Source organism: Leguminivora glycinivorella, chromosome 6 (assembly GCF_023078275.1).
Source record: "Leguminivora glycinivorella isolate SPB_JAAS2020 chromosome 6, LegGlyc_1.1, whole genome shotgun sequence".
NCBI classification, from domain to species: Eukaryota; Metazoa; Arthropoda; class Insecta; order Lepidoptera; family Tortricidae; genus Leguminivora; species Leguminivora glycinivorella.
The window spans coordinates 9,345,190-9,361,456 of record NC_062976.1 but is presented as its reverse complement, the minus strand read 5'-3'; the positions used below and the strand labels follow the sequence as shown (position 1 = coordinate 9,361,456).

General features: G+C 39.0%; 1 protein-coding gene across 3 annotated transcripts in view; it reads right to left on the bottom strand.

Annotated features, from left to right (window-relative positions):
* The window catches only part of LOC125226918, a 35,624-nt gene that overhangs the window by 2,578 nt on the left and 16,779 nt on the right, over positions 1–16,267 (bottom strand). For 2 of the 3 annotated variants that reach the window (XM_048131097.1, XM_048131098.1), the window contains 3 exons: positions 7,948–8,098; positions 4,592–4,783; positions 2,431–2,631 (listed from right to left, as the gene is read on the bottom strand). In XM_048131097.1, coding sequence (XP_047987054.1) covers positions 2,431–2,631; positions 4,592–4,783; positions 7,948–8,098 — 544 coding nt within the window. Of the gene's footprint in view, positions 1–2,430; positions 2,632–4,591; positions 4,784–7,947; positions 8,099–14,213; positions 14,332–16,267 lie in introns of those variants that run through there. The other variant, XM_048131099.1, reaches the window with a different exon arrangement.

Sequence of the window (16,267 nt, the reverse complement as noted above, 5' to 3'; positions counted from 1 at the left end):
TTGTCACGTTTATTTGAGGAGTGAAGTATTTAGTAATAGCCAGCCAGCATATATTTATTATGTAAGAAGAATGTCAAGAGTATTATGTGAAATTCATATCAATCCATATACATACGAGTAGATATTAATAGGCTGGTTTCCTACTAGCCAAATCAGCTTTTTTTATGAACTGTCAAAACGATTTGCTAATATGGAATTACTATGAAATACTGAGGAGTGAGGTCACGGTCAATTCATTTACTTTATATCTTTCTCTTTGAGTTATTAAATATAAATTATGTTTAAAAATAACTACTGTCCATATTATGTGGGGCTTTATTTCGTGCAATGCATAAAATATTTTATTCTAGATATACATACATACATACATACATACAATCACGCCTGTATCCCGTAAAGGGGTAGGCAGAGCACATGAAACTACTAAAGCTTCAGTGCCACTCTTGGCAAAATAAGGGGTTGAAAGAAAACGAAACCGTGGCATTGCAGTGACAGGTTGCCAGCCTCTCGCCTACGCCACAATTTAACCCAAATCCCATAGTCGCCTTCTACGACACCCATGGGAAGAAAGGGGGTGGTGAAATTCTTAACCCGTCACCACACAGGCAGGTTTATTCTAGATATATATATAATTATATATATAAATGTATATAAATGGGCTTACTCTTAGATCCGCATATAATAACTGGTATTTCTAATAAATAGAACGTCTTAGGGAAAACTATGTCTCAATAGAATCTGGCCTTTCCAGAAAGTCTTTTCACAGTCATTCAGACTCGTGATGAGTTAGCTCGATAAGAGAGTCCACAGAGCAGACAAGTCTATTTTCTAAAACGTAATGAGTGCAAACGATGTAAACGCTTAGGGAAACCAGTGTAAGATGATCTTCCTTCTGTATACTTAGCACGTAGATTACCGATTACAATGTTCACTAGTTCTTTCGAGTATTCAACTAGCGTGTGCTTGGTTAGCTATAAGAATGCGTGTCCAGCTGTCAGAGGTCGCTAGTTCAGTTTTCATCTCCGATATCTGGTTCAGACCGGATTGACACGAGCCAGTTTGTTTATATTTGATACATCGGGCCAGTTAGTACATTTAGTGCTTCGAATTGATATTTAATTCGAAGACATCACGGTGCATTAGTTTGCACGACAGTATAATTTATTATGGTCGGGTTAAATAATTTTGCGATTTATAAAAGGGTCAAAAGGTATAAGCTGAACTTGCTTCGTTATCATCAAAGACATTATATAACTCCGTATAGACAGATAAAGTCTAAGAAAAAAATGTACCTCTGTACCATACAGAAAAAGGCACGGTGGGCTAGATGGCATCACACCTTTGGGGTACGCTCAGCTAGATGGCGCTAATATTAATATTTGACATTTTAAAACATATCAAGCTAAGAATATGGGCCAAATTGTCAAAACTGAGGTTCAAAAGTTTTAACCCTGTGTCAAGAGATGGCAGTCTATGCACTGTGATTACATATTTTACTTCGACAGTAACTTTCTATAATACTCGATCCTCTTTGGTTAGCATGAATTAAAGTCATTGCTTTTAATCAGGTGCAGTCAACGTAGATAAGCTCGCAATTATGCAAATTTTGACTGCACATTTTTATTTCAATGACATGCCAATGACAAAGAGCGATAACATTAAAACAATATCAGTTTAATAACTTGTAACTTGCTTTTTACCAAGCAATTTGTATGTCTTAATCTCCAGCAAACTAGTGGAAGTCTCTTCAAGTGATTTTATTGGTCTCGGATAATAAAACTCACAGTGCTAACATGAAAACCACAAAAAAAATCACTAAGCAAATATTGATGTATCAGCATTCACTCTAGATGCTGCCAGAAGAAGACATAAGACAGAAGGTTTCGACTGGGGGCATGGGGGACAACTTCGACCGATTGATTTTTTCCATGTTTTACACCATTAACTTGACTTTCAACTAAATACACGTGCACGTGGTCATATATGTGACCAGTGGACACTCTATTTAATAAAGCACAAAATATAAAACATGGAAATAGTTATTTGTTTTACAAGGGGGCAAAGTTGTTGTTTAACCGCATGTGCCAATAACAAACTTTGCCACCGAGTGAAACACAACATTTTTCACCACACTAACACGAACAAAATACTGACTATAAACATCAAACTAAATCAAATATATCAATCTACTCAATATTTATGATTCACAATCATCTTTTACACGTAAATTATACCAGCCAGCTCAAGACATCAAGTTTAAATTATGAAATTACTTTGCACTCTTGTGGATAAAATGCAATTTTGCTATCTGTTCTCGAATAGCAAAGTAACCCATTACCAGTTGGTGTGGTGAAAAAAATTTTTTTTTTAAATCCCAGTCGAAATTGTCCCCTGTACCTTAGTCGTATAGAATTTACCAAATGTACTCACCGTAAGAGTTTTAAGCGTCTTCACATCCTGCGTCTCATACTTGATGAGCGCGAACTGTTCATCCGTGAACCGCACGCCCTTCTCCACGTCCGCTGCCTTCTGCAGCTCCAGCTCCTGGCGGACCCTGTCCAGCAGCTGTTGAGGCGTCAGCTTCTCGCTTTCCGATTCTTCCTCTACCTCTTCTTCGTCGTCGTCGGCGGACTGAAATTTGTCAAATAAGGATGGAAATACAGATGTAGGTGTCAAGACCACTACGTTTATAACCTAACCACAAAATTAAAATTTTGAAAAACCCCTGACCGCGACATAGTGGACCGATTTTCATGAAACATGGCTAAGAACACTCCCGACTAACTCAGCTTTCAGACAAAAAAAAACTAAATCTAAATCGGTTCATCCGCTCGGGAGCTTCGATGTCACAGACAGACACACACACAGACAGACACACACACACATACAGACACGTCAAACTTATACCACCCCGTCGTTTTTGCGTCGGGGGTTAAAAATCGCCGTCAATAGAAATTGTCAACAATGTAAACAAACCATCCTGTAAAATATCAATATTCTAGCACAATTTTATTATTTTAAAGATTGAGGATCATAATATAATATGAATTGATCAAATAACACATGGATTTAGCCAGTATCTGATGAGTTAGAATGGAAATTAAAGACATTTTGACTACTTACAGGGTTTGTTTTACATTGTTCACAAATTCTATGGACGGCGACTTTAAGTGAAACTGGCCCCGTAGCCGAATGGCATTTCTGCGACGCGAAACGGCGAAACGCAGCAGAAATGCAATCTATCTCTATCGCTCTTGCGTATTGGCGCAACAAAGCTAGACTGCATTTCTGCGGCGTTTCGCATCGCATTCGGGGCCTTGCCTGGGTATGTCTGCCGCATGCACCCTGAACGTGAACGGTGGGTCAAATGGTCACCGAGTGGGGACCCACAGAAAACCGTAGAGGGTGCAGGCCGGGGTTCGGAAAAACCGAAAAAGAGATGGCGGGATGACTTGGACGCATTATATCCACGTTGGCAGGATTACACAAGTGACAGGGTTGAGTGGAAGAAGCGAGGCGAGGCCTTTGCCCAGCAGTGGGACACTACACCAGGCTATTAAAAAAAAGGATGAAGAAGCCTCTCAGTTTTGGGTTCAAATCAAGAGTGAACAGGTATCTTCTGGGCGAGCTCACTCCATCGCAGGCCACGTCTTTGCCTTTGGCTAGTTTGTGGCCAAGAGTAAGCCCATTTATAATAATAATAAAAAAGAAATGATATTTGACAAGGATGTTTTAGCTTCAAAGTTAGTTTTGGATAGACGTGATGGCGTCGAGCGCAATATTCCACATTCAAAGGATATTTATTTGATTCCAATGAACCACGCGTCACGCGCGTGGTTATGTGGGTATGATGCGAGATAATATTATGAAATGTGATGTTTAGAAGCTTTTAAAAATTTCGGCTGATTGTAAATAAGATATGTTGAACCACACTATGAATCTCGTTATTAATTAAAAGGTTTCATAGACAGTTTAAGTTTTTTTTCTACTCTCGTACTGTTATTCGTGACTTACAAGGTCGTGCATAGTACTTTAAAACCCTACATAAAAGATGTCAGGACAAGTCTATCTAGTCTATACCCTGAAAACATTTAGTAGCAGTAGCACGATATAGCTGTTACAGTTCAGTAAATACATTGCTACCAACTTAACAAACCATTCACTTCATCGTAGAAAATTAAAATATTGTATGAAATAGGTACATTGTTGCCAACCTTAGAATGTCAGATAAAGCCTGGCATTCGCAGAGTCGAGACGTTCGTTTTCTGCTGCGATCATTGGCGACGCGTCGAATCGCATTCAAATGTATGAGAACTCGATTCAACTCGACTTGATTCGTCTTAGTGGCCAGGCTTCAAAGAACCATGTACCATAGACAGTTTTATTTTCACGTTTGCACTCAAACTGCATATTCGAAATGGTAGGTGGTCCACTAAAGATGACTGAAAGGTATTTATTGAATTTATAATTTTCTTTCAAAGTAAGTGCTTGGTCTTGTTTAACTGAGTAAAAAATATTTTTTCGGCTTCGCCTCAGGTATAAGTTGCACTTTTTGAGTATCGTTTTATAAAACAATCAGAGTATGTTTTACCTGAATAGTCTTTTGCGACGCCTTCAGTTTCCTGTAGAAAGCATCTGCTCGTTTCTTCGACGCCCTCTGGACCTCCTTATTGACCATCCTCCAGAACACGAAGACAGGGTGGTGGTACAGCTCAGGAGGACACTCCTTCAGCGGAGTCTTCCCGACGAGGATGAGCCGTTTTAGACGCTCCATTTCATCGAGCTAGAAGTTAGGTATGAATGACATGGCATACTCAATAATAGCTAGGTGCTTAAGAAAATTTGTAGATAAATAGTCATCTAAACTTTTAGTAGTAGTAGTAGTAGTAAACACTTTATTGCACAGAACAAATTACAAGTACATTGAATAATTATAATGGTTATGTACAAAGGCGAGCTTATCCCTTTAAGGGATAAGTTTTATGATACGTAGAAAGATGCCAGTTTTGGTTTTCAAGTCAATGTTATTTCAGTATCTACATCAGGGGTTCCCAAATATTTCATTCCCAAGCAAGTAATATAGCATTTGATCCTGTACCCATCCTTATAGAATAATATCCCCGCGAGCTTACCGTGGGACTCAGTCAATCTTTATAAGAATGTCCTATAATATTTATTTATTTATTTAATAGGAATCCGTTATAAAAGGGAGTTGATAATTATTCCCTATCTAGGAATGTATGTCGATCTGCTATGAAATAGCTTTTATAATTAAGTATATAACATTGTGGAAATTGCACATACTTAGTTGGAATTTCAAAAATCAGTTTGCTCAACTTATCGGGTTTCACCAGTAAACCCTCCATATGTTGTGTAATATTTGTTATGATGCGCTTTCACACATGCTTCTAGAATCTCTTATCTAACCTATGAGATCGATATAACCGGTTAGCACCACCTTTGTAAACATAAACATTTATCAATAGGCATTTGCGCTGCATAAATGCGGTGACTCACATCACAGCGGCCTGTGATACAAGTTAATAGACTAATTTTTATTATTGAACACGCGTTACTTTATGACCGGGAACCGTGTATACGCGTGTAATACACGTGTAGTCGATGTGTGGTTGACAGTTAATCGGTCTATGCCATTCAACTTTTGATGGAATAATGGATGTGTGCGAAACCGAACAATGGTGGCCTTCGTAAATGGAACGATTCTGAGTATTGCTAGGTGGTATTCGTTTTACACCTAGAAAGTAGTAGTTTACCCCGTATTTGCATTCACTGAAATCTATCGGTCTCTGAGGTTTTGATTCAAATAAATCAGTGATACCAATTCATGGGCATTTTCACGAGAAGAATCCAAAAAACTTTTTTTTTCTAAAATAGGTATTTAATGTTTTTTGGTGTTACATCGTGAGGAAACCGGATTAATTCCAATAAGGCCTAGTTACCCTTCAGGTTGGAAGGTCAGATGGCAGTCGCTTTCGTAAAAACTAGTACCTACGCCAAGTCTTGGGATTAGTTGTCAAAACGGACCCCAGGCTCCCATCAGCCGCGACGAATACCGGGATAACGCAAGGAATCCTCAAGGATGAGTTAAATTTTATGTTTATCCTACTCAGAATCACGATCCATTTCGATCCTACTAGGTGAAAAAAAAGCGTCCCAATTTTTTTTCCTCTTCATTACCATTTTTCAAATACTTGGCATGTACAGCGGTTACAAAGTGGAAAATATGCCCAGTTGTTCGTGTTTTAACTACCCATCTTAACTGACCGATAACAGCGGTCGTCAACACCTCCCGTAGTACGTAGTGGGTAAAAAGATTCAAAAACTTTTTTCCAAAATCGGTAGATTTAATGTTTTTCCTACTCAGAATCACGAGCCCTTTCTATCCTACTAGGCAGAAAAAAAGCGTCCCAAATTTTTATTTCCACTTCGTTACTATTTTTCAAACACTTTGTAACCGAAGTGGAAACCATTTTTTGGTCTCTCGTTTTTTATCCTAGATCAAAAGGGCTCGCAATTCTGAGTAGGAAAAACATAAAATTTGCCTACCTTAAAAAAAAATGTGATTCTTCTCGCGGTAACCGTAGACACGCTATACTAGGTACTTAAACTATGATCACACACTTTCTTGCAGTCCTTGCAGAAGAGTTGGCGTTTCAGCCTTCGAGGCTTCTTCTTTTAGATCTACTTACAACCCTCAAACTTTCTCCTGTTAGAACTTAAAAAATATATAGCCGCTTTTTGCAAAAAAATCATTTTTGGCACAAGCTTTTATCACCGACTGTACTTTTCTTTCAACAGTCATTTACTGCTCTCCAAGACGTTTCTAAAAACCCCTTACTCGATGGGGATACAACGTTTCATGACAGAGTTCCTATGACCACCTTTCTGCTCCACCATCAGATCAGCTCCATGATACCATAATATTGCATTGTCACGTGATTGACATATATGTGTGCAAAATTTCAGCTCAATCGGAAACCGGGAAGTGGGTCAAATTTAGCTTCTACGTTTTGACGCACACTAACATGTAAGGCAAGCTTGTAACAAAACTTGGTAAGTTGTCAAGCAAAGAATTATCTCACAGTTCGGTGAAAAACACGCAAATTCTGCGAAAAGTAATAATAGTATCAAGTCATGTGATAGAGCTATTATTTTGAACATTATGGGTAACCTTTTCTTTATCAAATTAAATGTTAGCTCGTGTAACGATATCTGGCGGCACGTCGTTTTGTTTAATAAAAATATTGATGAAATTTATCAAAGTTCAACATTTGTAATTATATAATTTTCACGTGATTGTTGAAACTTCTAGAGCTACACTATCTAATAATGTTAGAAATAGACTATATTATCTATGTTGACAACGTTTCATAATTTGTTAAGTGGGATATATAGAAAAAAAATCGGTAAATGGCTACCAGCTGAATAGTACAAGATACTTAAGTAGTTTTCAGATTATTTTTTTATTTCATCATGCAACAGTGTACCCGGCCCGGTGTGTAGGATCGGCCGTAGCCCCAAATACAAGCGCGCGAAGCCCGAGCTTCGGGTCTTCATTGCGAAGTGTGAACTACTTGTCATTACAAATTACTTATGTCATACTTTGAGGGTTTCGTTGACGGCGTGGATGCGGTCTTTCAGCACTGTCCGTCAGCCGCTCCAAATGTAGATTATGCTCAAACTGCTTAAGGTATTCACGACTCGGAAGGAAATCCTTTTGCGAAATGTTCGTTGACAACGTGAATGTATTTCTCTCCGTCATATAAGACTTGTCCTATACTCAAGATACTCACAACTCGCGAGGTGATCCTCTTTTTGAGATTCTCCTCGTTGACTGCTCGGATCCGGTCTTCTAGCTCCACCATGTAGGCCTTGTCTGTCAACCGCACCAGGTGTCCATGTGCTCAAACTACTCAAGATACTCACGACTCGGGAGGTGATCCTCTTGTTAAGGTTCTCCTCGTTGACTGCTCGTATGCGGTCCTCTAACTCCGTCATGTAGGCCTTGTCCGTCAGCCGCACCAGGTTGGAGCCCATGTGCTTCTCGAGCCGCGCCCGGACGTGCGGGTGGGCGAAGCTGCGGGAAAATAAGAATATACATTAATGCCTCGTTGGCTTATTCTTAAAGGGGTCCTTTGACGAACTGCCCACTGGACGGCAATGGCTTTGTCAGTGAGAAGTAAAAAGTGACAACCCCGAAGAACTGACGAATCGTTGCCATTATTGGGTGTAGTGGGTAACCTTCTTTTAACATTTCAGGTACTGAATTAAAATGTAACTATTAGTAAGACATTGAACAAGGGTTTAGAATTCGGTATGTAACCTGAGCAAGGACAGACATAAAAATTGTGTCCATGTGGCAACCGCGCAGTGGTAAAGCTGCATGTTTATGGATGTTACCTTCAACTTACATGTACAATTACGACTCATAAGTACATAGATATACTGACGGCTGAAATAGGTAATATGAAAAAACAATCGATAACCCGTGCCGTGAGGGACATTAAATTTGTTTCACTATCCATCCGTATCAACTTCCGAGCATGAGCCTTCTACGAGTGTGCTTTCGTGACATAAGCGTTAGCAAAGTATAATATTGCTTAATTAATTAAATGCATAGCACTTTGCGTTATCAGTCTATGAACTACCTACAAAGCATGTATGTGACGTAACGCCTTTCTTCCCGCATACGTGCCCTTACTGGGCAGATATACATTTTCACTCATATACTTAATTATATCATACGTCAAGGATTCATTCATATGTACATGAATGAAACACAAGTGCTAACTACTCACCAGCCCGCGCGCTCACTTTGTACGTTGCGGTTCGTCTTGAATGATTTCGGTTGCCGCGAGCCGGCCGCGAGCGGCCCTTCGCCTTCACCGCACGGTTTCAGCAGTTTTGACGCGAGCTGCCAGTGTCATAGTTGAGACCTTAGCGCTCGAGGCTGGCACGGTATGGCACGACCCCCCTCACATACACATACAGCTACACCATATTTTCGTGTAAGGACGTATTCATATAAGAATGTTAAGTGGTCTTTTCATCGGATTAACGATAAAGACACTTCGTGTGATAATTCATGATATTAACTAGCTTTTACCCGCGGCTTCGCCCGCGTAATAAAAGTATTCTTATTGAAACGTTTACAAAAAATAAGATTTTCATTTGGATCCGTAGGTTTCTTTGTAGGTACATCTGTCCGCGATTATTTCGATTAAGGTAAAGCGGGGCAATTCTCGACTGGAGGGCCATTGTAACTGATCTATTTGCTGTACGGTCCGGTTTTGGCTGACTGTACCTTACACATATTAATATTGTTTTAAAAGAAATTCTTGCAATGATTGTAGAATTGTTACACAGCGACCACAGCGTAGGTGCGAATATGTATGTATTTTACCTATATAAATATTTATACTGGGGAAACTTCATACAACCCACATAGCCAGTATCTCGACGCTATGGTCGGTAGGGTAAAAAGTACTTCCTTGCATTATCGCTTACAATTTTTTCCATTTTGCTTATACTTATTGCAAACGTAAACATATAAAAGGCAAGCAAACAACGATCTTCTTACAGCACATTGAATGTAATAGTTTACGGATGCAGGATACTCGCCGATGCCTACTTACTAATACCTTCCCACTGGGCCACCTGCATTTTACACTGCCTAAATATCGATTGCCGACCGATTATTCCGACCCCAATCCCTATTCTTATCCCCGTCCCTATCTCTATCTTTGTCCCCGTCCCCGTTCCGTCCCTGTCCCCGTCCCTCCCCTATCCCTATCCCCATCCCCGTCCCCTATTTTTATCCCTATTTCTATCCCTATCCCTATCCCGATCCCGATCCCTATCCCCACCCCTACCCCTACCCCTACCCCTATCCTTATCCCAATCCCAATCCCAATCCCTATCCCTATCCCTATCCCTATCCCTATCCCTATCCCTATCCCTATCCCTATCCCTATCCCTATCCCTATCCCTATCCCTATCCCTATCCCTATCCCTATCCCTATCCCTATCCCTATCCCTATCCCTATCCCTATCCCTATCCCTATCCCTATCCCTATCCCTATCCCTATCCCTATCCCTATCCCTATCCCTATCCCTATCCCTATCCCTATCCCTATCCCTATCCCTATCCCTATCCCTATCCCTATCCCTATCCCTATCCCTATCCCTATCCCTATCCCTATCCCTATCCCTATCCCTATCCCTATCCCTATCCCCCTATCCCTATCCCTATCCCTATCCCTATCCCTATCCCTATCCCTATCCCTATCCCTATCCCTATCCCTATCCCTATCCCTATCCCTATCCCTATCCCTATCCCTATCCCTATCCCTATCCCTATCCCTATCCCTATCCCTATCCCTATCCCTATCCCTATCCCTATCCCTATCCCTATCCCTATCCCTATCCCTATCCCTATCCCTATCCCTATCCCTATCCCTATCCTATCCCTATCCTATCCCTATCCCTATCCTATCCCTATCCCTATCCCTATCCCTATCCCTATCCCTATCCCTATCCCTATCCCTATCCCTATCCCTATCCATATCCCTATCCCTATCCCTATCCTTATCCCAATCCCAATCCCAATCCCTATCCCTATCCCTATCCTATCCCTATCCCTATCCCTATCCCTATCCCTATCCCTATCCCTATCCCTATCCCTATCCCTATCCCTATCCCTATCCCTATCCCTATCCCTATCCCTATCCCTATCCCTATCCCTATCCCTATCCCTATCCCTATCCCTATCCCTATCCCTATCCCTATCCCTATCCCTATCCCTATCCCTATCCCTATCCCTATCCCTATCCCTATCCCTATCCCTATCCCAATCCCAATCCCTATCCCTATCCCTATCCGTATCCCAATCCCAATCCCAATGCCTATCCCTAACCCTATCCCTATCCCTATCCCTATCCATATCCCTATCCCTATCCCAATCCCAATCCCAATCCCAATTCCAATCCCTATCCCTATCCCTATCCCTATCCCTATCCCTATCCCTATCCCTATCCCTATCCCTATCCCTATCCCTAACCCTATCCCTATCCCTATCCCTGTCCCTGTCCCTGTCCCAATCCCAATCCCAATCCCAATCCCAATCCCAATCCCAATCCCAATGCCTATGCCTATCCCTATCCCTATCCATATCCATATCCCTATCCCTATCCCTATCCCAATCCCAATCCCAATCCCTATCCTTATTCCTATCCCTATCCCTAACCCTATCCCGTTCCTGTCCCTGTCCCTGTCCCTGTCCCTGACCCTGTCCCTGTCTCTGTCCCTGTCCCTGTCCCTGTCCCTGTCCCTGTCCCTGTCCCTGTCCCTGTCCCTGTCCCTGTCCCTGTCCCTGGCCCTGTCCCTGTCCTTGCCCCTGTCAAATTATCATGCTAGGAGGTGAACTTTGAAAAATCCTTTCTTAGTGCTCCTCTAAGGAACTTCCGTGTCAATTTGAAATCTCTTGAACCACAAGTAAAGATAAAAACTAAAGCTATACTTATGGCTATTTTGGATATTTTAACCCCATTGCACAATAACAGGGGAGAAAATTTCTTTTCCACCTCATTAGATTTAAAAATCGTTGTATTTATCGTGATCAGCGACCCGATAAACCATAAAAACGATACCCATATTGTGTTTTTGACTTTACCCCCTTTGCACCCCTTTAGGGGTCAAACTTTCAAAAAACCTGAAACATGTATTTAGTCATATGTCTTTAGGAATCCTCCTGTGAAGTTTCGAATAAAATAGTCAAACTAATCTTGTTTCCCCATACAAACTTTGAACCCCCATTTCACCCTTTTAAGAGGAGAATTTTGAAAAATCCTTTCTTAGTGCTCCTCTACGCCATATAAGGAACCTATGTGCCAAATTTGAAATCTCTAGGACCAGCGGTTTCGGCTGTGTGTTGATATGTCAATCAGTCAGTCAATATCTTCTTTTATATATTTAAACCCCATTGCACCACAACAGGGGAGAAGGTATTTCACTTCCGCCTCGTTAGATTTTAAAAAACGTTGTATTTATCGTGATCAGCGACCCGATAAACCATAAAAACGATACCCATATTGATTTTTTGACTTTATCACCCCCTTTTCACCCTTTTAGGGGTTAAATTTTCAAAAAACCTGAAACACGTATTCAGTCATATGTCTTAAGGAATCTTCCTGTGAAGTTTCGAATAAAATAGTCAAACTAATCTTGTTTCCCCATACAAACTTTGAACCCCCATTTGACCTCCTTAGGAGGTGAATTTTGGAAAATCCTTTCTTAGTGCTCCTCTACACTATATAAGGAACCTACGTGCCAAATTTGAAATCTCTAGGACCAGCGGTTTCGGCTGTGTGTTGATATGTCAGTCAGTCAGTCAATATCTTCTTTTATATATTTTTTTGATATTTAAACCCCATTGCACCACAACAGGGGAGAAGGTATTTCACTTCCGCCTCGTTAGATTTTAAAAACGTTGTATTTATCGTGATCAGCGACCCGATAAACCATAAAAACGATACCCATATTGATTTTTTGACTTTATCACCCCCTTTTCACCCTTTTAGGGGTTAAATTTTCAAAAAACCTGAAACACGTATTCAGTCATATGTCTTAAGGAATCTTCCTGTGAAGTTTCGAATAAAATAGTCAAACTAATCTTGTTTCCCCATACAAACTTTGAACCCCCATTTGACCCCCTTAGGAGATGAATTTTGGAAAATCCTTTCTTAGTGCTCCTCTACACTATATAAGGAACCTACGTGCCAAATTTGAAATCTCTAGGACCAGCGGTTTCGGCTGTGCGTTGATATGTCAGTCAGTCAGCTTCTTCTTTTATATATTTAGATGACTGTAAAAGAATGTACTTAAACGAAGAAAAATATCATTAATTATATGTTAAAAGGTACATTGTCCCCAAGATGTATGTCTTTATATGGGATGATGGTAGAGAATATGGTAAACCTCTCTATAATCAATCATCATTTTTCATTATCCCACTAGGTGTGATACGATCCATTTTGTTAATTATATGACTCTTTAGGCACAGGAAATAGTAGTAAAGATTGGTATTTATACTATTTAATTATTGATATATTATATACCCATATTTTATTTCATTTTATTTATTGGTATTTAGGACAACACCAGCCGTAAATATTCAACTTACGTAAGTATTTCTACATAGTCTTAGGCCAATAACAGTTATCCGTTGATTGATATTAAATAATGAAAACACAAGCTCAGATACTCCAGATAATGAGTATGCAAATCCTTCAAAATCATGAAGATGTGTTGATTGTGAAAGCATATCTTCAGAAAAAGGCTCATTTTATGCCTTTGAACGAATAACACAAAATAAACTATTGATGGTTAGAATTAGAACTATTAGAAAGATACTAAAATTTAGGCACCAAATAGATTCTACTTTTAGAGACTGTTAACGGTTACTGCTGTGATATTATGCAATGTGGTTCACTACTTCTAAAGTGTAAATAAAGCCTACTAGCAAGTAGCAACTTACCCCGATTATTACATCATTTTAAATGTTATCTTCATTACAAAATGTTAAATAATCAAACCATTACGTGCATATTTTTATAAAATTATCTGTTTATAAAATACAATAAAAAATATCACACTTTAACATTCATATGACCTTCATTTAAATTAAAGCCAGAATTGTGATGCAGTTATTATTAAAGGAATTTTATTTATTATTTATTATTTATTTATTTTAATCAATAAGTAACACAGCATTACAGTTTACACTAAGGCACTGTGAAACTGGGTGAATCAACTTTTTCTTGCCTGTTATTGCCATGGTTACGGTCCCCTGAGTCACGCTGGTTTTATGCAAAATTATGCTATTTAAACTATGCAAACATGCAATTTTCTGGTGTTAACAAGCCCTTTCCTTAATTTGCCACCTACAAACAAGGACTACATGCATGCTTGCATAATTTCAGTAGCATAATTTTGCATAAAACCAGCGTGACTCAGGGGACCGTAACCATGGCAATAACAGGCAAGGAAAAGTTGATTCACCCATCTACAAAATACAAAACAATACATAAACGATAAATTATCCGTCCATAGAATTGTAGGTTCATGGTGCTTACGTATGAAATCTCAATAAACACTGATCATTGATATACACAGGCCAAATTTTACACACTTACCTACCCATAGTGACCTTTTCACTTTTTATAATAATCAAAAAATCGAAAATAATCAAACGGAGAGCCAAGGTAAAATACATAAAAGAAAAATCCTTTAAAACATTTCCAAAAATAGAATTAAACTATTCACAGAGAAAAATAAGGACTTAGCCTGGCAAAAAAGAGTAGAAGTCAAGTAGAAATGAATATGGGAGCCACCGTCTATGTAAACTATTTTGCATTGGTAACTCGTGCATCACTTGCACATGGGAACATCGAGTGTCGCCATAATAAAAAAATAATGTACCATATCTGAGCAGCTCCCGACAACTTTGTACATAGCCACGTCAGCAAATTTTAATTGATCCTATTTTGTTACCAACATTTAGTAATATAAATCGACTTTCGTAAGATATATAGAAGATAATTGTTGTAATTAAGAAAATATAGATACTAGAGAACCTTAATGGCGTAATAAAATTTACTAAAATCTGAATTGAGATCAAAAAAATCTTGGTAACAAAATAGGAATAATAAAAACAAATTTAACTTTTTCCTTAATTTTTGTACAAACTTTTCGAGAACTGCTGATCTACTCTTTTGCCATGCTGTACGTTCGTATGGAAAATTGTTTCCTTTCCTAACCGCGGATCTGCAATCTGCATACTCCCCTAGTTCTCGTGACCATAGAAGGTTTATACGACGACAATCATAAGGTATAATGGTTTATGGATAGTTGATATATTGCCCGGTTTCGGAGTAGTTAAAGCTATTGAACTACAAAACTGGTAATAAACGAGCTCCAGTGAGACGCCGCGTTATATAAGCAACCTTCGTGGCGTAACATACAGGGCGGGGTCTATGGGGGCGTATTCTGAACATTTCTTACAATTTCGGAAGGTACTTCCTGTCACTCTTAATAGATAATTATTTAAGTGTTTTGGCTTGTAGCTATTTGACACAGATGAGAATGATGCAACTGATGATAGCCGAATTTTGAAATGACTTTTTTATTGTCTACATGTCGTAGTAAATTCTACAGCAATTTTGGCTTCACCCGAGGCATAATGCGCATATTAATGAAATTCAAACTTTGGTTGATTTGATTACTATAAGTATTTTTGGAATGAGGTATAACGCGAGAGACTAGTCGCTAAAAGTTCCGGTGTTGATGGTAGCCTCAAATGTCAAATTTCACTCCTTTTGGATGTGAACGTTACGCGCTTTTTTATTAAAATTGCAAATTATATTTTATGTTATGTTTTCGGATCAATAAATAAAATTTGAAAATTTATAATAATAATAACTTTATTCCGCCAGTAAAACATCAACAATGACTGGACAATCGACGCATGTACTGTGGTCTACAGTGGTGCCAACTGGTGAGCTCTTAAGTAGGTAAGTATTAGGTACTGCATATAATCGTGTCTGCATTTTTGTAAATCAACAAATTGTTCTGCAAAATTTCAGATTAATCAAATATAAACTGGTAAAGATAGGTCTACTGCTTAATTACGAATTCAGTAGGTACCAATTGTTTCGATTATGGATAAGCATAACCTTGACCACCTCTGAAAATTTAAGTTATACAACTTAAGTATTGGCCTATTAAATTATATGCAATAGTATATTTATTATAGTTGCATTTTAGTACAGTCAGCCAAAAAAGTGGTTTACCACTTTTCGTCCTTAACATAGAGCAGAGTCGAAAAGTGGTAAACCACTTTCTTGGATGACCGTACCTAATTTCTATAAAATATGTAATTTGGTAGAAAAGTATTGGCATTTGCTTGGTGGTTTAAGTAAAAGCTTTAGGCACTGGATTTTTTTGCAGTTTTTTAACATAATGATAGGCTCGTGAGCAGGATTGAAATGAATGAAGAATAGTCTGTGCCCAACATAAAATCCAGTTACTAAGTCTGTAGAGATCGTTAATTAGGTAAGCTAAAAAATCTATGCTTTCACAAATTATCGTTTCAAAAAAAGGCTACAGCGCGACATCAAAGGGCAGGAAAGGTACTACTTTCTTCACTATATCTTTTGACAATTTTTGGATGCACAAGCAACAATTTTGC